This window comes from Myotis nattereri (genome assembly GCF_964212035.1).
Source record: "Myotis nattereri genome assembly, chromosome: 12".
NCBI lineage: Eukaryota > Metazoa > Chordata > Mammalia > Chiroptera > Vespertilionidae > Myotis > Myotis nattereri.
The window spans coordinates 21,639,298-21,662,739 of record NC_138087.1 but is presented as its reverse complement, the minus strand read 5'-3'; the positions used below and the strand labels follow the sequence as shown (position 1 = coordinate 21,662,739).

The following is a 23,442-nucleotide window of genomic DNA, read 5'->3' as shown; positions in this document are numbered from 1 at the left end:
CAGATGTCTGAGTAGCTAGTCGAGGCACCCGTTCCCATGTCACTGAGACAAGGATGTGGGTAAGTCACTGTCAGCGTGAGCCTTGGCTGAAGAATGAGCATAGTTATGTGCTGAGAAATGATTGTCTAACTCAGTATTTTTATTTTTTAATGATCATTGCGTAAAAGTTGGAGGTACAGACAGCATGGAAGAAGCTGAACAAATACCACAGCTGGTCCTCCCAGCCTGAAGGACTGCCCCGAGTGTCTGTCACATTGCTTTCAGGCATCTCATTTGTCTACTCGGAATTCTTACTGCACATAGACCTTCGTGTCCTAGTCTTGTCACTTCGCGTAATTTTTGTCTTGTAAAATGTTGGTGATTATAACACCTGAAGAACTTCCAGTAATTCAAGTTTCAAAAGCAAACATCAATTTCTGAACAGAAGAAACTGTCTTTTTCCTGTATGAATATGAATATTCTAAAAAAATATTTAAACTTAAGTTGCTATAACTTGGGAGGAGAATCTATAATTTAAACTATTTTAAAAATGCTTATTATGAATGATCAAGCATTAATTGAAAATTATTTAAAGAAGAGAACAAAATAATACCTCCTTCCATTGTTAATATCTCCTTCCATTGTTAGAGGTATTTTAAACAAATTATCACCTCTTTTTACCTTTTGGATTTTCTTTTTCCAGTTTTTGATAATATTTTGAGACCTCTCTGACTCGGGGATATCTGAGACAAGCACTACTATCCTCTTCTATCATCAGTTGATTCACTCGTTCATTCATTTGCTCATTCATTCATTCAGCAACACTTGTTGATCACCGACTAAATCATCCCAGACTTAGTAGACTAGACAGGTGATGTTACACCTTGTCATAGAGCTTCTCGTTGCCACCTCATGAGAGATCAGTGACTTTCTGTGAGTGGCCATTTATTGAGTTGAGTTTGGATCCTTTCCCATCACTGAACTGTCACATTTTCATCCATAGGTCATCAGTGTGTCCGGGGTGATTGGTCTTCAGTCCAATGCAATCTGGCTTCTAGGACATCTTCATCTGTCTACTCTGTCCTCAAATCAAAGCAGAACCTCCGGTAAGAGTAGAGCCATAGGACACGAGCTGGAAGGAGGGTGCTGACTCGGGCTATGAACTATTAAGAGCATTAGTCTCCACAACAACCCTCAGGGATGGGGATAGGAATTACCACCCCAATTTGACATCAGGACATGGGCTGTGGAAAGGCTGCCTGACCTACCCAGGGTCACAAGGCAGTTAGTGGCGGACACCAGTTTGAACTCAGACCTGTCGGCCTCCAAAGCCCATGCTCTTTTCACTCTTCCTTTCTGCCTCCCTGAGAGAACAGTTCAGACATTGAGTCTAATCTTGTATTTTACAGATGAAGAACCTGAGGCTTAGAAATATTATGTAACTTATGTACAGAGCTGGTTCAGTGACAAATCCAGAAAAAAAAAGAACCAGGTCTCTGAAGCTTGGAACAAAGTTCTTTTTTTTTTTTCACCAGATGTAATAATCATAGTTTGTATACTACTCATATTCATTAAAGGTCTCTTCCTCACACAGGCAGCATGGCTCAGTGGTTGAGTATTGACCTATGAACCAGGAGGTCACAGTTCAATTCCCGGTCAAGGCGTATGCCCAGGTTTAGGCTCCATCCCCAGTAGGGGGCATGCAGGAGGCAGCCGATCAGTGATTCTCTCTCATCATTGATGTTTCTGTCTCTCTCTCTCTCTCTCTTCATCTCTGAAATCAATAAAAATATTTTTTAAATTAAAAAAAAATAAAGGTCTCTTCACATATGGCTAGAATTCTTCTGGCCCCTGCTTTTGAAAAAATAATGGGATAAGTGCATTTAAACTTGTGCATCTCATTGACTGGAACTGAAATTCTAGGTCTTAGTATAACAAGGCTTTTTCTATTTCCAGCTTTTTGATAACAAGCAATAAGGAATATTTGCAATTCCCACATGCTTAATTTATGCTCGTACTTGAAGATTTTCTGGGAGGCATCACTATAATGTACTGGGATCTGTATCTGCTCCTCGCTCTTGATAGAATTTTGACCCACTGGCTCTCTTGGACCCAGGCCAGAGGGGTTTAGGTACCAAAGATTCCTCATTAAAACCTAGTTCCACATATCCCCTGACAGGTAGTGTGTGGACAGCATTACCGTGAACACGGGCCCCTGTAATTACTGTCTCCCTCACTTTCAATCACTCCTGAGCTACAGAAATAGGACATTATTCCGCGGCATTCTCAACATAATGAACTTTAGACAGCTGGCAGCTGTCATATTAAAATGGAGAACAGAAAGAAAACGCAGTCATCGGAGGAAACCCTTGGTAATGCTAGTTTTAAGGGGCAGTGCTCTCACAGGGTCCTGGTACAATAGCATGTTTGCTTTTTTACATAGGCTTTTTTTGTTAAGAATAGTTTATTGATTTTTAGAGAGAAAAGAAGGGAGAGAAACATCGATGTGAGAACACAACATGGATTGGCTGTCTCCTGCACACCCCACACCTCCTGCACACCCCCACCAGGGATCAAGCCCACAACCTGGGCATGTGCCTTGACAGGGAATTGAACCAGCAATCCCTTGGTGCATGGGTTGATGCCCAACCAACTGAGCCACCCCAGCCAGGTCTACATGGGTTTTTAAACGTTAATGGGCTATGTGGTCTGGCCCACATAAACTCAGGTCCCGTCACAGTGAATCATTCTACACCCAGGTTCTTTGGAACAAAATGATTATATGTCTGGAAAAGTACAGCTACTTGTTTCTGATGGAATTTTCTGGGAGGAAAAGAATCCTGGAAACTCCCAGGACTCAGCGAGCATAAATATCACTGCTTCGCTGTTCCAGGTCAGCAGCACCTGTTTATTTGTCCATGTTGGTCCCTTAGTCCCTGCCTCATGATGTAAGAGATGGGTTGCTGTTGATACTGATTGTAATATCTCATGGCTCCTATATCCGATTCGGGATGTCCTGAAGTGGCTCCCAGAATGGTGGTCTCAGCCTGCAAGCCCGGCAGAAACCTTCCTGACACTAAGGAGGTCACAGGCTTGGGGCTCGTTGATGAGACAATGTGGCAAGGATTTTTTTTTTTTAACCACTTCAGTAAAATATTCATCCTCTGTGGTTTCCAGATTCTACTAGGTTTACTACCATTTTAGATAGCTTGCCTCGCCTAAGCAATGACTCCAAGGCTGGCCACTTTAATAGAATTAGGTGCAGCCACAGAGAATTGTGCTGAGATTAATGGTGTAAACATCGCCGGTTTGTCTCTGGGTTGATTTGGCAGCATTGTCTTTCCTTCATTAGCCCCGCCAAGTTCATTGGTTAATTTGATCATTTTTCTGTCTCCACAGTTCCTACTGACTATAGCTATTTGCCTGAAAGCAGTTTTATTAGAGCAGCCATTGGCTTCTTTGTTACGGGAGGAAAAAAAGGCAAGTAAACACATTTCTCAAGTTTTATCCTTCCTTCTGCATATTAAGTAAGGAGTGTGCGCTGAGCATGCTTCCGTCTAAGTAAATAGCACAGGTCTGAAGGGGCGATGATTTTCCTCCTCTAGAGCATCTTTGCAAAAGTGAGGACGGGGATCCCAACTACAGTAAGTGGCACAGAAAGCACGCACGGTGCAGAGTCCCCCGGAATCACCGTATCTGACCTGGTGGGGTGAGAGGGAGGGGTACTCTGTGAAGACCTTTCTTCATCTTCCATCCGGTGATGTCAAAGGAACAAGCACACATTACTTTCCTGTCAGTTTCAAGTGAGTGTCACCTAAAGAGAGGAAACAGGCCTGGGTGCGTCTGTGTTTCAGGACCTGAGTGGGAAGTGGGTCTTCCCCTGGACCTTGTATGATCACCCTGTGTTGTTGGAATCACTGGCTCCAGCTTTTATTTTTAGCTCATGTTCTTTTTCTCTGCAAACATTTGTCCTTTGGGATTCTTTCTTCCTGTCGCCCAAATTAGAGCACGGGCAATCTGAACACAGAGATTGAGTGCCTTTTGTATTAACTGGAGCCAAAAGAATGCCATCTAACTTACTAAATAAATACTCTTTAATGCCATCTAAGTTATTAAATAAATACTCTTTAATGATACACATACTGTTCAGTGCTGCGGGGAGAAAATGGATTCGAACTCAACACATCACAGCTCAGGAACCAGTTTCAATCATGTAATTACCCTCCACTGCTGTTTGCTGGTTCCATTCTTCCTTGGGCAGGGTAGGTCAGTCTGGGCGAAGCCAGTGCCTGTATCACAAGGCCATCTCGATTTTAGGGGGAAAAGGTTTTAAACAAATGAACATGAAGAAATCTGAAGGAAGCGAGTTTGATTCATGAAGATGTGGAAGAATAAAATCTTAACCATTGAAAGAGATGGCAAAGGTCACGTCATCTGATTTCCCACTGGGTACAGAAATCCCTGGCGCTTCCAGATTAGAAACTCCCTTCAGAGCTTGGAGATGAATTCCTTTAGTTTCTGCAGTTCTAGAAATTGTGCTATTCTCCTAGGGTCCTGAGTTAGTGTGATTTGCTTTCACAGGTCCTCAGTGGAAACTGAAACGTGGTTATGTCACTGTTGTACGTGATACAGTTATATCTAAACATGTCATATTCGCATTACTCATAATGCGAAGTTCATTGTTTAAAGCACCATCAAGTCTATATGAAGTACATATGCTAAGAAAGATGTCTTCATAAGTAAAAAATTATATTTTTACTAACGGAGCATCTAAAATTTCCATGGCTAAGATAATTCCAGGGATATATATTTTTGCTCAATTTTTTGTTTGGTCGCTCCCTGATAGCTTATAAAATTTTTAAATGGTGATAATGTGAGATAATTTCCATGAGAGAAAAAAAAATCCTTAAGGTCAAATGAAAGATAGACTCTTTCCCAGTGAATAAAATGTCATTTGGCTTCCCAGAGCCATAGTTCTTGGCAGAAATGAATTTTCTCCGAAGCCTGTGGGACCTTCTTAGTTGAACATAATGTTTATGATGATGCAGTCGTGGCACAACAGGGAGCGTTCGCTCCAAACCTGAGAAGCCAGGGGGCTGCCCTCGGCGATGTCATTGCGGCCTTCCTGAACGCTGTTTTGAAACAGATAAATGAAGTATGAAAAAAGGCCCTGTTACCAGTCAGATTGTTGGCGCTTTCAGGTTGTGGGAGAGGGCTGCCTTCCTGTCAGGTTTGCTGACTAGATTCAGAGGAAAATCTATTCAGCCTCACACATTACTAATGATGACCCCGAGGAGTGGGGGCCGTGGGAGGCTGACCTCAGTCTCCGAAGCCCATTTACAAAAACAAAACCAGGCCCTGCTCTCGGGGACTGAAGGGGTGGCCCAGTGTGGAGGTGTGCATGCAAACGACTGTTCTTCTTCAATATGCACAGCTCATTTGAATTTTAATAACTCCCTTCTGAAGCAGCTTTTGAGTTGAAATGTCTGGATGTCATCCCCCAGAGCCCAGTGGAGCTGCTGATGGGAAGGATGACAACTTTGGTGAGCTCTTTTGAGGAAGAAATGGCTCTCGTGGATAAAAATCATGCTTGGTACAGGCAGAAGATGGCCAACTATAGGGAGAGCGTGGCTCCTTTGCCTCTGTGTGCCATTTGCTAGCTCACATGAGGAAGACCAATGGGATGAGTTTACCCTGTGCCACACTCATGCCAGGAAATTGGGCATCATGATCTCAATTTTAGGCAATCAAATTTGAGAGGGCGAATCTATTTATCTGCTTTCTGATGCTTAGGGCTCTTCTCACTTTAATACTCATGCGATAGAACACACAAGATGTTCATAGAATCCTATCTGTTCATAGTAGGCCTACATTTTAAAACCATACCAAATAGATTAAATCCCTTCTAGTTATTAAAGACTTCAGTTAATAATTTTCAATATAACTTTTTTTTGCTATATCCGGTAACATTCTCTTTTCTTCCCTAATAGCTCTGGCCTTCTTCTAGCAGATGTATTATTCCTTGTTCTTTGTCCTTATCTATTCCTATGGACTTTCCTTGACTATGCTAGGCTTAAAATTTGTTTTTAATTTTTAAGTCTTCCTATCATGGAATCATTTTTTCCCCCTTAAGGAACTTTAAATTTTGACTCTTATTTTGCTTCTTTTCAATTCATTTATTCTTTTTTCTGACTTCTGATATTTTGTAGTTTTTTCCAACCTCATTGCATATTTCAGATTTCAAGATTTCATTTACTTTTTTTATAAAACATTTTAAATGTATTAAATGTTCTTAATAAAAGTAATTATTTCTGTTGCTAACATTATGTATTTGTACCTAATGATTTAAGATTATTTTTCTTACCATTCTGTTGCTGGGGAATGTGACTAATTTTTTAGGCTTATATTTTTCTATTTGACTTTGAAGTTCACAGTAAGAAGTATTATTTGAGGAAAGTATATTTAAATCCTTATAATAAAGTCATTGTGAATGGCATTTCTTCCTTGATATGAATTCATTGATCAGTGATATCTGTATATATAAGTATTGGGCTTATGTATAAACTATAGATAGGTATATTCTCAATCATTTTTGAACAATTAACATGAGCTATAATTGTTGACAAGTCTAGCCAAAGGAGCAAAATTAGTGAACTCTGAGTGTAGAATAAACGATATGAGAAAGCTGTGCTATTTTTCTGATGAAATTACAGCCAGTTGCCAAGACTGTTATTTTAAAGTATTTTAATTTAGTAATAATTGACCTATACAATTCTTTTTAAAAGAGTATTAGAAATGGATACATGTGTATAGCACTAAGTTTAAAAATGGTATAAAGAAGAAAAAATTATCCCCCACAATCTCACTTCCTAGAGGAGGCCACAGTAGACATTCCAGTGTATGTCCTTCTAGATCAGTGGTTCTCAACCTTCTGGCCCTTTAAATATAGTTCCTCATGTTGTGACCCAACCATAAAATTATTTTCGTTGCTACTTCATAACTGTAATGTTGCTACTGTTATGAATCGTAATATAAATATCTAATATGCAGGATGGTCTTAGGCGACCCCTGTGAAAGGGTCGTTTGACCGCCAAAGGGGTCGCGACCCACAGGTTGAGAACCACTTTTCTAGATGGTGGTGTGTTATATTGAATCATAAAATTTATAGTATTTTGTCTGCTTTTGACAACTTCCCATGAACATGGACATAATCACCACTGATCTCCTCCAAAGGGAGGCTTGGAGGGAAGCAGAAAAAGAATCCTTGCATTACTTTCTGGATATTTGTTCATGGGTATGTTTTGGGAATATTTAATTTCTAATTTTGTTGTAAACACCATGAGAATATGTAAAATCAAAAAAGTCACCAATTATTCCATGTCCCTTGAACAATGACTATCGCTTTTGAACTTTACTTTTTAATTTGTTGTTTTTATGTACACACAATTTTTACATGTTTTCAAGTATACATATACTTTATATTTTTACCTTAATATTACATTATAAAAATTTGCCTATTTCCCATATGTCTCCATAATTATCCATTTTTAAATGACTGTAGACTATTCCATCAAGTTAATCAAAATGAACGTTTAACCTATTAGTCATTAAAATTTTTCTATTATACAGAACATCTTTTTTATTTTATTCAAAAATAATTAAGGACTTTCTTTTTTGTTTGTTTGGGTTTTTTTTCCATTTTATTGAATTTACTAGAGGCCCGATGCACGAAATTCGTGCAAGCGTAGGCCCTCGCTGCCCTGGCTGCCTCAGCGCTCGCGGCCCAGCTTCCTCTCAGTCCCATGGCCCAGCCCTCTGGTCGCTCTGGAAGGTCATTCCGCTGTCCGGTCTAATTAGCATATTAGCTCCTTATTATACAGGATTATATAGGATTGGGGTAACACTGGTTAACAAAATTATACAGGTTTCAGGTGCACAGTTCTACAACACATCACCTGTACACTGTATTGTGTGTTTACCACCCCAAGTCAAGGAGAACATCTTTAATATTTTCTAATTTATTTTATTTTGTTTTTTTTGTTTTTTTAATATATTTTACTGATTTTTTACAGAGAGGAAGGGAGAGAGAAAGAGAGTTAGAAACATCGATCAGATGCCTCCTGCATATTCCCCACTGGGAATGTGCCCGCAACTCAGGTACATGCCCTTGACCGGAATCGAACCTGGGACCTTTCAGTCCGCAGGCCGACGCTCTATCCACTGAGCCAAACCGGTTTTGGCTTCTAATTTATTTTAGAGCGAGAGAGAAAAATATCTGTTTGTTGTTACACATATTTATGCATTCATTGGTTGATTCTTGCATGTGCCCTGTCCAGGGATCGAACCCGCAAGCTTGGTGCATCGGGATGGTGCTCCAACCACTGAGCTACCCAGCCAGGGCCAAGCCAAGGAGAACATCTTTATACATCTAGTTTTCTTTCTTCTGCATGTAGCCTTCCTTGGGATAAATTCTCAGCAATTTATTAGTAGGCAAGAGCCTGAGGACTTGTTGACTATAGGGACGACATGGCCTCATGCATTGCTCTTCAAAAGGGTTGTACCAGGTTTCAGTACCTCAGCCCTGTCTGAAGATGCAAAGCAGGGAATCGTAGCAGTTAAAGCAGGGCAGTCAGACTGCCAGGGTTCATACCTGCTTCTACTGCTTGTTGGCTCTGTCATTCTAGGCAAGTGGCTTAAGTCTCTAGAGCAGGGGTGGACAAACTTTTTGACTCGAGGGCCACAATGGGTTCTTAAACTGGACCGGAGGGCCGGAACAAAAGCATGGATGGAGTGTGTGTGTGAACTAATATAAATTCAAAGTAAACATCATTACATAAAAGGGTACGGTCTTTTTTTTCAATAGTTTTATTCATTTCAAACGGGCCGGATCTGGCCCGCGGGCCGTAGTTTGCCCACAGCTGCTCTAAAGCCTCAGTTGCTCCTGGAAATGGAGAAAATAATGGAATCTTGTTTATAGAGTCATTGTAAGGATTACAAGTTTATGAATTGCTTTATGTAACAGCGCTCAGAAAACAAAGTAAATAATAAACCCTTTCGAGTTATCATACTACAGAGCAAACCAACATATAAACAAATGACTACAGTAAAAACCAGTCAGGTATAAAATGATACCTTAAGACTTTAATTTGCATTTCATTGCCAGAAGGAATAAACACTGTTGCATGTACTTGCTTGAGAGGTTGTTTTTTTTAATTTAAATTTTAGAGAGTTTTTTAGTGTACCTTTTTTCTTTTACTTTTTCTTGTGAAATAGTTTCAAACTTACAAAACAGTGAAAATAGCCAGGTAACTCCTATATTCCTTTCACCTGATATTCAGGCTTCACTGACAGTCGGAATGGTGTCCTTAGCATAAAAAGAATTTAATCCGGAATGTCACACTGTGCTTATTATCATCTGTTCGTCTCCTTTAGCCTGGAGTAGTCCCTCAAGCCTTCTTTGACTTTCATGCCTTTGACATGTTTAAAATTAGAAGTGAGATATTTCCTAGAACAGTCTTCTGCTTGGGTTTGCCTGTTGTTCCTCATGATAGAGTCGGGTCCATCATCTTTGGCAGGAAAACCAGGGCCCTGAAGCTCTGCTCTTCTCCCCGCATCCCGTCAGGTGGCACATGGTGTCTGTCTCCCTCCGGGGATGTTAGGTTTGATCACGTAGGTGATGCCTTCCAGGTTTCTCCACTGTAACATATCCCTTTTCCCTTATCAATCAATATTTTGTGTGGAGATAATTTGAGACTTTATGAATATCCCATTTGTTATCCTTCTTTCACCCATTAGTTTTAATATTATTAATGTTTTCTTGCCTGAATTAATTGTTACTATAGTATTTGCCAAAAGGTGATTCTTAAAATTCTGTTACCCCTTTTACTTTTAGTAGGCATTATGCTGTAAGGGAATGCTGTGCGTTCCTTTCTCCCACTTTGTTTCCTTCCTTCCTTCTTTCTTTCTTAGTATAAACTACTAAATTCCTTTTTTTTCTTTATTGATTAAGGTATTACATATGTGTCCTTATCACCCCATTACCCCCCCCACACACACACACTCATACCCTCACCCCCCTGGTGTCTGTGTCCATTGGTTAGGCTTATATGCACACATACAAGTCCTTTGGTTGATCGCTCCCCATACCCCCTCCCTCCCCTTCCTTCCGTCTGAGGTTTGACGGTCTGATCGATGCGTCTCTATCTCTGGATATGTTTTTGTTCATCAGTTTATGTTGTTCATTATATTCCAGAAATGAGTGAGATCATGTCATATTTATCTTTCTCTGACTGGTTTATTTCACTTAGCATAATGCTCTCGAATTCCATCCATTCTGTTACAAATGGTAAGAATTCCTTCTTTTTTACCACAGCGTAGTATTCCATTGTGTAGATGTACCACAGGTTTTTAATCTACTCATCTGCTGATGGGCACTTAGGCTGTTTCCAAATCTTAGCTGTGGTGAATTGTGCTGCTATGAACATAAGGGTGCATATATCCTTTCTGATTGGTGTTTCTGGTTTCTTGCGATATATTCCTAGAAGTGGGATTACTGGGTCAAATGAGAGTTCCATTTTTAGTTGTTTTGAGGAAACTCCATACTGTTCTCCACAGTGGCTGCACCAGTCTGCATTCCTATCAACAATGCATGAGGGTTCCTTTTTCTCTGCATCCTCACCAGCATTTGTCACTTGTTGGTTTGTTGATGATAGCCATTCTGACAGGTGTGAGATGGTACCTCACTGTCATTTTGATTTGCATCTCTCAGATGATTAGTGACTTTGAGCATATTTTCATATGTCTCTTGGTCTTCCTTATGTCCTCTTTTAAAAAGTATCTATTTAGATCCATTGCCCATTTTTTTGATTGGGTTGTTTATCTTTCTTTTGTTAAATTGTATGAGTTCCCTATAAATGTTGGAGATTAAACCCTTATCGGTGATAACATTGGCAAATATGTTCTCCCATGCAATGGACTTTCTTGTTGTTTTGTTGATGGTTTCTTTTGCTGTGCAGAAGCTTCTTATTTTGATGTAGTCCCATTTGGTTTATTTTCTCTTTAGTTTCCATTGCCCTAGGAGCTGTATCGGTGAAAATACTTCTTCGGCATATGTCTGAGATTTTGCTGCCTGTGGATTCCTCTAATATATTTATGGTTCCCCATCTTATGTTTAAGTCCTTTATTCATTTTGAGTTTATTTTTGTGTATGGTGTAAGTTGGTGGTCTCTAAATTCCTATTTTATTTAATTATTTATCAATTGTTTGGATCCTCACATTGTTCCAGATTTAGATCAGTAAGGGCCTCTCTAAGTTGGCTCGTGTCCTTTTGGCATGACCCCGTCATTCTTTGAGATACTTTCTTTCTTTGTGGACAAGATGTTTAAGGCTCATGTTGTAGTATCCTCAGCCCTGCTATAGCCAGATAGTGCAGCTTCTTCCTAGTGCAGACTGATATTTAGAAGCAAAGATGTGGCCACATATCATCCCATCAATGCTGTCAGGCCCTTTCAGTGGACAGAGTCAGGAAATTCCTTCTCTGTCCCTCCCTCCCCCTCCCCCCTTCGCCCCTCCCTTTCTCTCATGTCAGTATTTATTTCTATATCTAGCTATATGTATATTGAAAACCACAGATTTACAGTAATGTCTCCCATCACAGTTCAACACCACAGGTTCCCTCTGCCTTTCCCTTTTTTCATATTTGTTAGCTTCCTCTCTGACAATAAGAAACCTGGTGCCCATTATTCTCAGTAAATTGGCTCACTTTCTGAGCCCCCCTAAATGAAATCACCCCCCTGTTTCCACTGGGCATAGCTGCCTTGCTCTCAGGCCCTGGTCTCCGCTGGGCAGCCACCTGCTTGGCACTCCTCCCGGTGCTGAGGGGCCAGGGATGTTTGTTTCTAATGACTCCGAATGTGGCTGAGGTGCTTGGTCTTAAGACAGAACATCCTACCAGCTCTTGGTATCTGACTGACATGTGAGAATCATGCTGTTTCCAATGACTGTCAGAATGATGGAGGCGTTTCTGGCAGGGCGCTGAGCACCTCCTAGCCCACAAATGCGCCTGCTGTAACTGCCCGACCTTGTTTTCTGAGGACTTTGGAAAATTTCTGCTCACCGTTTTCATCTTGATTTAAACATCCTTTCCTCGGTGAGGGGAGAGGAGTCCCTGGTGGTCCCAGATCACTTTAGCTTTCTCACGTGGTGTCTTTCTGTGTGCTTTTCATACTACTTTGTATATGTATAATGGTTTGCTTAATTCTTTATGGGGTTTTTGTTTAAAATCTGTCTTTCGCCTCAAATTGTAATTTCATCAAAGGCAGGAAGAGCATCTGTGTTTCATCCTAAATGCTTAGAGAGGAGTACTTAGCAAGTAATCGTTTTCCAATTTTTGTTGATCTACAGCAGGGGTCCTCAAACTTTTTAAACAGGGGGCCAGTTCACTGTCCCTCAGACCGTTGGAGGGCCGGACTACAGTTTAAAAAGAAACTATGAACAAATTCCTATGCACACTGCACATATCTTATTTTGAAGTAAAAAAACAAAATGGGAACAAATACAATATTTGTATTTTCATGTGGCCCGCGGGCCGTAGTTTGAGGACCCCTGATCTACAGCTTTAAGCATGTACTTGGGAATAGATCGTTCTAAGCTAAGTCGCTGCAAAGCAACTCTGAAGATGGAGAAAGTAAAGACATCTCCACACTACTCAGCCACGCGCTGGTGATGGGAATGTGTGTATTGCCAGCTGTTAGCCTGCAAGTTGCCAGACTTTCACCAAAGGGCTTACACACGTGCACTGTGGCACCGAGATCTGAAATCCGTGTAGCCAGGGTATGTGTGGTAATGGGTCCCGTTGTAATGCATTAGTTCCGATATGCCATTTGTATCAGGGTTCTTTGAAGCCTTCAACTGGATGAGAGAGTTAAAGCAACTTTGTATCTGGATTTTAAAACATCTGGATCCTTTTAACAAGCACTGTTAGGTCGCCTCAGTCCCAAATCCATTGTCTATAAAGCACTTCAGTATTTCCTTTTATCTGAGGCACTTGCTTGAAAGGCAAACACTGTAATAAGGGAGCCAGCCATTCCCAGGGCTGAGATTTGGATTCTCGTGTGCAATGCTAAAGATCTCTGGGGAGGAAGCCACGTGACTTCATTCTCCCCAGGCCTGGGGACCCGCTCTCTGCCCTTACATCCCCCCACATGCGTGGGGCTGTCGGGAATTTTCTTCATTCCTAGCAGTTACTATAATTCCTTTCATTCCGGGTAGGGCCAGACTTAGTTCCCTGCAAGGATGGTGGGACGTTTTGTGTGAATCTAGTTATGCTGTTAGGTACTGATCCTCTGCCCTTTAGCTGTGGAGGGTTTATTGTGTTATAGTACTTTTTTGGTTTTCAGCCCTGTGCTCCATTCTACAAGGTCTCCTGGTTTCCGACACTTGGTTATACATATCAGATCAATGCTAAAGAACATAGAACACCATGGGAAGTGCGCGGTAAAATGCAGTTATTGGCCAAAGTTCTCTTGTCCTGTCAAGAGAGAGCTCATTGTCTCAGCAATAAAACATCTAGAAAATGGTCATATTTCGCACGGGGTCCTGGTATAGGAGGGCAGGTTCAGTGTCTTCCCCGATTCCCTAGTCCGTGGTCGGCAAACTGTGGCTCACGAGCCACATGCGGCTCTTTGGCCCCTTGAATGTGGCTCTTCCTAAGCCTTAGAAGTACCCTAATTAAGTTAATAACAATGTACCTACCTATATAGTTTAAGTTTAAAAATGTGGCTCTCAAAAGAAATTTCAATCGTTGTACTGTTGATATTTGACTCTGTTGACTAATGAGTTTGCCAACCACTGCCCGACCACTGTCGGAAACTAGGTCCTCTGGAAACTGCAAAAATTGTATAAGGAAGTCTGTAGAAGGACCTGAAGTAAAATGTTATGTGATTTTGAAAACACTTGATCTAAAAAAGAAAATTAATAGAAATCTGCTTACAAATTAATGATACCTAATATAGAATTCTATGCTAGTCCTTAAAAGGAGAGAAAAAAAAGTAATTCTATGCACAGATATTTACTCCCCTCTTCCCCCCCCCCCAACCCCCACCCCCTGTCTGCCAAGTCATCAGGCCATTTTCATGAATCATGAGCCAAAAGGACTCCAAAAAACAGCTGAATTTTTGTTTGCTTTTTTTGTGAAATCAAAGACTCTAATTTGCAGCCAGTGTTGTCTAGGGACAATTGTCACATGTGTGTGACCAGTATAGAGTTATGTGAATTCCTGTCACTGCTGTTTTGTTTTTGCTACACCTGATTTTCCCATGGCTGTGTGTCCTCTCACTGGCATATCCGCTCCATGAGCAGAGTGACTTATTCTGTCTTGTTCAACTCCGTCTTCATGTATGGAAGAGTGCCTGGTGCCTAACAGATACTCAGTTACTGGCTGAATGAATGAATGTGTTCATGGATGTATTTACTTTTTGTCAGAAATACTTCTCCTTGTAATAGCAATGGTTAGCTCCTGATAATATTTCCTGCTCTCCTAGTATGACATCTCAAGATGAACTAGAAATAAAGCTTCCATTGCTGGTAACACAGACTAGAAAAGTAGCAGGTGTGTTGAGTTTTCATTTTTTAATTTATCTTTATTGTTGAAAGTATTATAGATGTTCCCTTTTTCCCCCACTGACCCCCTCCACACCATTCTCACTCCCTTCCTAGGCCTTCACCACATTATTGTCTGTGTCCATTGTCTGGTGTATAATTTCTGATTCTGTTGCCTTATCTGCTATATATTGATTTAATGTGCTAATATTTTGTTGAGGATTTTTTTTTGTCTGTGTTCATGAGAGGCATTGTTTGTAGCTTTCTTGTTATGTTTCTGTCTGGTTTTGCTAGTAGGGTAATGCTGTCCTCATAGAATGAGTTAAGTATTTCCTCTGCTTCTATATTCTAAAAGAGATTGCAGAGGATTGGTATATTTTCTTCCTTAAATGTTTGGTAGAATTCAACCACTGGACTCACCTGGGCGTGGTGCCTTCTATTTTAGAAGGTTATTGATTATTGGTTCAATTTTTAAATAGCTATAGGCCTATTCACATTATCTATTTCTTCTTGTGTGAGTTTCAACAAATTGTGTCTTTCAAAGAATTGGTCCATTTCATCTAGGGTAGCATACCATTAAGTGTGCAATAGCATTATGTCTTAAAAAAACCTACATACCTTAACTTAAAATACTTTTGGCTAAAATATGCTAACCATTATCTGAGCCTTCAGAGAGTCGTAATCTTTTTCCTGGTGGAGGGTCCTGCCTCAGTATTGACGAAAACACAATTATCTGTGAAGTGCAGTAAAGCAGAGCACAATAAAGCCAATTCCTGATTAGCCTGTCAGACTCCAAATTGCGGGCAGCAGTGTGCCCTGTGTCCTTCCCTTTTTTAGGGCTCCAATAAGATGATTTTTCAATCTGCTCAACTTTTTATGTGTTGTTAGAACAGAGTGGGGACTTCCAAGTTCCTCATATGCAGAAATGGAAACCCAACGTCTCTCTTTTAAAAAAAAAAAAAAGTTTTCAATTATAAAAAACCTTATAATATGAAATTTATCATCTTAACCATTTTAAGTGTACAGTTCAATAGTGTTAAGTTGTGAAAACAATCTCCAGAAGGTTTTCACCTTGCAAAACTGAAACTTTAGAACAATATAAACAAACAAGCAAAACAGAGGCAGACTCAGATACAGAGAACAGACTGATGGTGGCCAGATAGGAGAGGAGTTGGGGGTCTCGGTGAAAAGGTGAAGGGATTGAGAAGTACAGATTGGTAGTTACAAAATAGTCATGGGGATGTAAAGTACTGCATAGGAAAATAACTTTGTACAGTACCATTTGGGCACTGGAAATATCAGGATGAGCACTTAGTAAAGTATATGATTGTGTAACCACTAACTTTACACCTGAAGCTAATCTATAATAATAAAAGTGTAATATGCTAATTAGACCAGACGTCCTTCCTGACGACCTTCCAGACAAAGCCAGGGCTGCAAGGGAAGCCCGGGTCCCGGGTGCCTGCTGGTGGCCGGAGGGAAGCCCGGGTCCCGGGTGCCAGAAGGAAGCCAGTGCCGGCAGCTGGGGGAGGGAAGGCCTACTCTTGCATGGATTTCGTGCATCGGGCCTCTAGTACAAAATAACATAGAATATAAACTGTAATTTTTTTAAAAAAAATTTTCGACTGAAGCTCTAGACCAGCAGTTCTCAATCTGTGGGTCGTGACCCCTTTGGCGGTCAAACGGCCCTTTCACAGGGGTCGCCTAAGACCATCCTGCATATCAGATATTTACATTATGATTCATAACAGTAGCAACATTACAGTTATGAAGTAGCAACAAAAATAATTTTATGGTTGGGTCACAACATGAGGAACTGTATTTAAAGGGCCAGAAGGTTGAGAACCACTGCTCTAGACCCATTAAACAATACTTATCCTTTTCCCCTCATCCTAACCCCTGGTAATAACCATTCTTTCTGTTTCTATTTGATTACTTTAGTTACCTGACATAAGAGGAATCATACAGCATTTGTCTTGTTATGACTGGCGTATTTCACTTAGGGAAGTGTCCTCGAGGTTTATCCATGCTGTAGCATGTGACAGGATTTCTTTTTTTTTTTTTTTTTTAGGTTGAATAGCATTCCATTGTCTGTATATATACACATATATATTACTTTTTGTTTATCCATTTATCTGTCAACTAGAGGCCCGGTGCATGAAATTTGTGCACTGGGGGGGGGGGGTTGTTTCTCAGCCCAGCCTGCACCCTCTCCAATCTGGGATCCCTCTCACAATCCAGGACTGCTGGCTCCCAACTGCTCACCTGCCTGCCTGCCTGATTGCCTCTAACTGGTTCTGCCTGCCAGCCTAATCACCCCCTAACCACACTCCTGCCAGCCTGATCAACACCTAACTGCTCCCCTGCCGGCCTAATTGCCCCCAGCTGCCCTCCCCTACCAGCCCAGTCGCCCCCAACTGCCATCCCCTGCAGGCCTGGTTGCCCCCAACTGCCCTCCCCTACTGGCCTAGTCGCCCCTAACTGCCCTCCCCTGCTGTCCCGATTGCCCACAACTACCCTCCTCTGCTGGCCTGGTCACCCACAACTGCCCTCCCCTGCCGGCCATCTTGTGGTAGCCATATTGTAACCAATGGGAGCAGCCATCTTTGTGCGAGGGTGTGATGGTCAATTTGCATATTACCTATTTATTATATAGGTTGGACATTTGTGTTGCTTCCACCTCCTGGCTATTATGAATAGTACTGCTATGAACATGGTGTACAACTATCTCTTCAAGACTCTGCTTTCAGTTCTTTTGTTCATACACCCAGAGTGGGATTGCTGAATCATATGGTAGGTCTATTTTTAATTTTTTGAGGAGCTACCATATTGTTTTCCATAGTGGTTCCATAATTTCGCAATCTCACTAGCAGTACAGGAGTTTCAAGTTTTCTATATCTTCACCAACACTTTTTTCTTTCTTTTTTTATAGTATCCATCCTAATGGGTGTAATATCTCATTGTTTTTATTTTTTTTCTCTCGTGGTTAGTGATGTTGAGCATCTTTTCATATCCTGGTTGGCCATTTTTGTATCATCTTTGGGGAAATGTCTATTCAAGTTATTTTCCCATTTTTCTGTTTCTTCTTTTCCCTATACTTCTCCTTTCTTCAACATTTTTTTCCTTTTATTGACTTTGCCTCTGCATCTGCTTTCCCAGTTCTTCAGCCTATGAGTTCGCTGCTTTTCCTGCTGATTCTGCATCAGCTTCTTTTGCTGTGCTCCTCCTTTCTATAGCTGATTTTCCTCTTGCTGACTCTGTCTCCATTTCTCCTTCCTCATTTTCAGCATCTGCTGATTCAGCTACCTTTCTGCCTGTTTTGCCTCTATTCTTTTTCATGTGCTTCTCTTTTCTGTGGCTATTTTTCCTTTTGCTGGCTCTAGCCTCACATATGTTTTCCCTCTTTTCAGATTCTGCTGATTCTGTTGCCTTTTCTGCTTCTTTTTTTGTGCTTCTCCTTTCTGCACCTGGTTTCCCTTTGCTGACTCTGTCCCTGCTTCTGCTTTCCCCTCAGTGTCTGCTGATTCTGTTGCCTTTTCTGTCTCTGCCTCTCCTTTCTTGGTGCTTCTCCTTTCTGCAGCTGGTTTCCTCTTAATGACACTGTCTCTTCTGCTTTCCCCTAAGTGCCTGCTGATTCTGCTGCCTTTTCTGCTTCTCCTTCCTCTGTGCTTCTCCTTTTTGCACCTGGTTTCCCTTTGATGACTCTGTCCCTGCTTCTGCTTTCCCCTCAGTGTCTGCTGATTCTGTTGCCTTTTCTGCCTCTGCTTCTCCTTTCTCTGTGCTTCTCCTTTCTGCAGCCGGTTTCCTCTTAATGACTCTGTCCCTGCTTCTGCTTTCCCCTCAGTGCCTGCTGATTCTGTTGCCTTTTCTGCCTCTGCTTCTCCTTTCTCTGTGCTTCTCCTTTCTACAGCCGGTTTCCTCTTAATGACTCTGTCCCTGCTTCTGCTTTCCCCTCAGTGCCTGCTGATTCTGTTGCCTTTTCTGCTTCTCCTTTCTCTGTGCTTTTCCTTTCTGCTGCTGGTTTCCCTTTGATGACTCTGCCCTTGCTTCTGCTTTCCCCTCAGTGCCTGCTGATTCTGTTGCCTTTTCTGCCTCTGCTTCTCCTTTCTCTGTGCTTCTCCTTTCTGCAGCTGGTTTCCTCTTAATGACTCTGTCCCTGCTTCTGCTTTCCCCTCAGTGCCTGCTGATTCTGTTGCCTTTTCTGCCTCTGCTTCTCCTTTCTCTGTGCTTCTCCTTTCTACAGCCGGTTTCCTCTTAATGACTCTGTCCCTGCTTCTGCTTTCCCCTCAGTGCCTGCTGATTCTGTTGCCTTTTCTGCTTCTCCTTTCTCTGTGCTTTTCCTTTCTGCTGCTGGTTTCCCTTTGATGACTCTGCCCTTGCTTCTGCTTTCCCCCCAGTGTCTGCTGATTCTGTTGCCTTTTCTGCCTCTGCTTCTCCTTTTTCTGTGCTTCTCCTTTCTACAGCTGGTTTCCTCTTAATGACTCTGTCCCTGCTTCTGCTTTCCCCTCAGTGCCTGCTGATTCTGTTGCCTTTTCTGCTTCTCCTTTCTCTGTGCTTTTCCTTTCTGCCTCTGGTTTCCCTTTGATGACTCTGTCCCTGTTTCTGCTTTCTCCTCAGTGTCTGCTGATTCTGTTGCCCTTTCTGCCGCTGCTTCTCCTTTTTCTGAGTTTCTCCTTTCTGCAGCTGGTTTCCTTTTGCTGGCCCTGCTCCCACTTCTGCTTTCCCCTTCATTGGCTGCTGATTCTGCAGCTCGTTCTACTGATTCTGACCCTGCTTTTCCTTTTTGTAGTGATGCTTTTTGCTCATTCTGCTTGTCTTTCTGCTGATGCTGGGTTCCCTTCTCCGCTCATGATGCCCCTGTTACTGTTGCTTATCCCTCTTGGTCTTCCACTTTTCTGTACATCATTCCTGGCCTCCTTGTAACTTCATGACCCTTAATGGCTACTCCAGTTCCTACTATGCCTATGGCTCCACTTATAACTGTGCTATGTCTCATTTTTTTCTATTTCAATTTACTACCCCACCTGAATCCTATATAATAAAGAGCTAATGTGCAAATGATCGTCACACCCCCACACCCTCTCGCTGGGGCCAGGGACCTGAGGTCACGCCCCACACCCAGCGGCACTTGACAGGGGACCTGAGGCTACACCTTTCACCCAATGGGGCTTGACGGGGGACCTGAGGCTGTGCCCCCTCCACCCTGCAGGGCTTGACAGGGGTGGGTCTTGCACGATTTTGAGGCATTCGCGGGTGTGTGGGGACTTGACTCTGGGTCCTGCAGTGCGCCCCAGACTCTGACGGGAGGGAGATTTTCATATACATTTTACTAATTTTCTTTCATCTCTGACACTTCTTTATAGAGAAAGGCAAATAGCAATATTAAAATATTTCCTCTAATTAATCCCCTTTTAATGTGCACGAATTTTGTGCACCAGGCCACTAGTAAGAATATAATATTAAAGTCATGGTACTGTGTCATAGCTGGTTAACGTATGGATTAGCTGTCACATTATATGCTCACCTCCGGAGTAGTCAGCCATGCACAGGCTGAGGAATGGAACAGTGAATCACAAGGCACAGGGCATACCCATTTAGGGCCACAGGCCCTGAAGGTAATTTTCCTGCGTCAGCAGTAATTGTCTCCTTTTCTGGAAGTGAATGAGCAATGAGCCAGCAGTGAGGCAATAAGTATTGTAGAGAACATTACTCTTTTTAGAAAGCTGGGTGAAAAGACATGAGGAAGCATGGAAGACAGCTAAGCAGTTACATTGAATATTCCCATCTGGACAAGAGGAACAGACCGGAGCCAAATGAAAGAGAGAGAGAGGAGCAGAGGGAGCCAGGTTTTGGAGTAAGTGGGGTTGAAATTAAAAGGACAGGACTAAAGGATAGACCACAGTGGAAGATGTGATACCAGTTCCTTTGGAACAGAAGAACCAGGAGGGATCACTGGCCGACTCCATGCATGATGCCCCGGAAATGTCCTGTTACCGATTTCCTTCTGTTGCAGGTCCTGAGTCAGTGCCCCCGTCCCTTCTCAAGGTGGTGATGAAACCCATCGCGGCGGTTGGCGAAAGCCACCAGTACCCTCCTGTGAACTGGGGTGCACTGCTCTCCCCACTTATGAGGCTAAACTTTGGTAAATATCAAGTGTTTTTACTCCTTCAGACTCTGCTTTTAGGGTGTGACCTGGGTCGAAAAATGGGTTCTGTGTCATGGGCGGCACTGACTAGATAGACCTTTGGGGTTAGAGGGTTGACTTCGTGGTTGGGGCCCCTGGGTTACATTCACTGGTCACTTTCTAAATAGTTGAGGGGAGGTTGAAGACACAGGCAGATACAGAAAGATGAACTCATCAAGGCAGTATTTGGCTGACATGTGCATGTTGCTGGGCATGGGTTGCAGGCACCAGAAGGCTGGGCTGTTTATCAAACTGTACTGCCTCTGCCTTAGCTTTCATGGAAGCAGACAATGGGGTGCTGTAGCCAGTTACCACAGACTTAGTGGCTTGAACTGGCACATGTTTACTTATTTATCTTATAGTTAGTTCTGCAGGTCACAAGGCCAACAGGGTTCTCTCGGGGCTAAGGTCAAGGTATCGCAGGGCAGCATTATTTCCTAGATGCGTTAGCGGGGTGCTGTGGTCTGAACATTCATGCCACCCCACCCCCAAATGCATATGTTGCAATCTTAACCTCCTGTACGATGGTATTAGGAGATATGGGGCCTTAGGGAAGTTGAGTAGGTCATGAGGGTGGAGCCCTCCTGAATGGGATGAGTGCTCTCATAAAAGAGGCAGCACAGAGCTCCCTAGCCCCTTCCACCACCCGAGGACACAGTGAGAAATTGGATCCTCACCGAAATCTGACCACGCGGGCGCCCTTGCCGTGGAATTCCAACCTCTGGAACTGTGAGGAATGAATTTCTTTGGTTTATAAGCCACTCGGTCTATGGTACTTTGTTCTAACAACCCAAACAGACTAAGAAAGGGAGAATCTGTTCATCTGTTTTCTCTCCTTTTCTAGCTTCTAGAGCAGTGGTTCTCAACCTTGGCTGCACATTAGAATCACCTGGGAATCTTTTTAAAATCCTAATTTCTGGGCCTCATCCTCTGGAAATTCTGTTTCTTTGTTACTAATGTTGTGGCCTCACCCCATAACAAAGAAACAGAATTTCCGGAGGATGAGGCCCAGAAATCAGGATTTTAAAAAGATTCCCAGGTGATTCTAATGTGCAGCCAAGGTTGAGAATCACTGTTCTAGAGGCTGTCCACATTTGTTGACTTGTGCCCCCCCTCCCCCTTCATCATAAAAGCAAGGAGCAGAGGGCTGAGGCCTTCTCATGCAGCTGGACTAGGTTACCCATGTTTAAGGATTCATGTAATTAATGAGTCCAATTGAATAACTCCCATCTCAAGGTCATTAACTTTAATCACATCTGCAAAGTCCCTTTGCCATACAAGGTAACGTATTCACTGGTTCCAGAGATTGGGATGTGGACATCTTTGGGGGCCAGTATCCTGTCTGCTACAGGTACGTGTGGTGAGAGGCAAAGAGATGCCTCCTCCACAGCTCTCTCTCATTCATCCGCAGCAACCTCTTCCATGGACTTAGCACATGCAGATTTAACTTCATGTACTTGCCCCTCACCTTCAGAAAATTTTAAAAAAGAGAGAGGAAGGGAGGGAGGGACAATAATTTTAACAATGCTGTGACTAGGGATGTTTGTGTGCATATGTCATGAATGTTATTTTACAGTAGGTGCTTATACGTGATCTACAGAAAGATTTGTTATGCTGTGATTTATGTGCAATTTAAGGGATAATCAAAGATGATTTTGACTGTACACAATTTTTTTTTATTTAAATGCTTCATTTTTAACCTAATCCCAGTATAAGATATGATGTTACTATACTGTCATCAGAGATTTTATTTGAAAAATATGTCCTTCTGCCCTGCTTTTGCATGCTTTATTGAAAAAGTTCATGTTTTAGTAAAACTCCTTGGAAAAGAGACGAAAAAAGAAAAGCTGTCTGCTGATGGGATCAGACCATTAAAAAGACTTGGTCCCTGCAGAATGTGGCTCCATCTCTAAGTCCTGCCAGATCTAGACAGATTTCTCTGTGTGCCGGGGGGCAAGGTGGAGAGGAGGAGAAACAGAGGCAAAGAGATCTTTAGCCAAAATTTCCTCAAATATTTTATAGTATTTGAGTGTTTAGGTTTACCTGGGTATCATGAGAGAGATCACCCCAGCTAGCTCAAGGCCCTTGTCAGTCCTAAGCCCTGGGATTCTGGGGCCAGTGGTACATTCTTTTACCTCATCTCTCCGAGGTCTCTAGGAATACCTTGGTTTACTGCAGTTGTTCCCTGTAGAAGTCACACAGCAGGTGCGTTGATTTGAGACACTGAAGGCTGAAAAGCAGAGCAGCAGCTGCACTAATATTCTTTTCCTTTCTTCTCTTTCAGGTGAAGAGGTCCAGCAGCTGTGCCTGGAAATCATGGTGACCCAGGCGCAGTCCTCCCAGAACGCGGCTGCGCTGTTGGGACTGTGGGTGACGCCCCCGCTGCTCCACGGTCTCAGCGTATGTAGTAACTAAGGGTGTCGGGCAACAGGAGGATACGGTTTTCTGGAGGGAGATTAACATGCATTTGGGGTGTGTTCTCAAAGTAAAGAGTGGACGAATGGGATTTTATAAAAACTGAGGGTGGCCAACAGAGTGAAAAATTGTGTGATTCAGACTCTGCCATAACTGTCACCATTTATGCTATCAGCTACCATGTATTACAGAAGGGGAACAGGCTGACCAGAGTTATTCAAGTTCCTTTCTCACGTTCATACAGCTAGCAAGTCGTTGAACCTAAG

At 42.4% G+C, this 23,442-nt stretch overlaps 1 protein-coding gene across 1 annotated transcript in view; it reads left to right on the top strand.

Annotated features, from left to right (window-relative positions):
• FOCAD (focadhesin) overlaps positions 1-23,442 on the top strand; it is a 287,833-nt gene that overhangs the window by 249,914 nt on the left and 14,477 nt on the right. The window contains exons 34-37 of the mRNA XM_081103496.1: positions 983-1,085; positions 3,379-3,459; positions 20,591-20,719; positions 23,046-23,161. Coding sequence (XP_080959622.1) covers positions 983-1,085; positions 3,379-3,459; positions 20,591-20,719; positions 23,046-23,161 — 429 coding nt within the window. The remainder of the gene's footprint in view (positions 1-982; positions 1,086-3,378; positions 3,460-20,590; positions 20,720-23,045; positions 23,162-23,442) is intronic.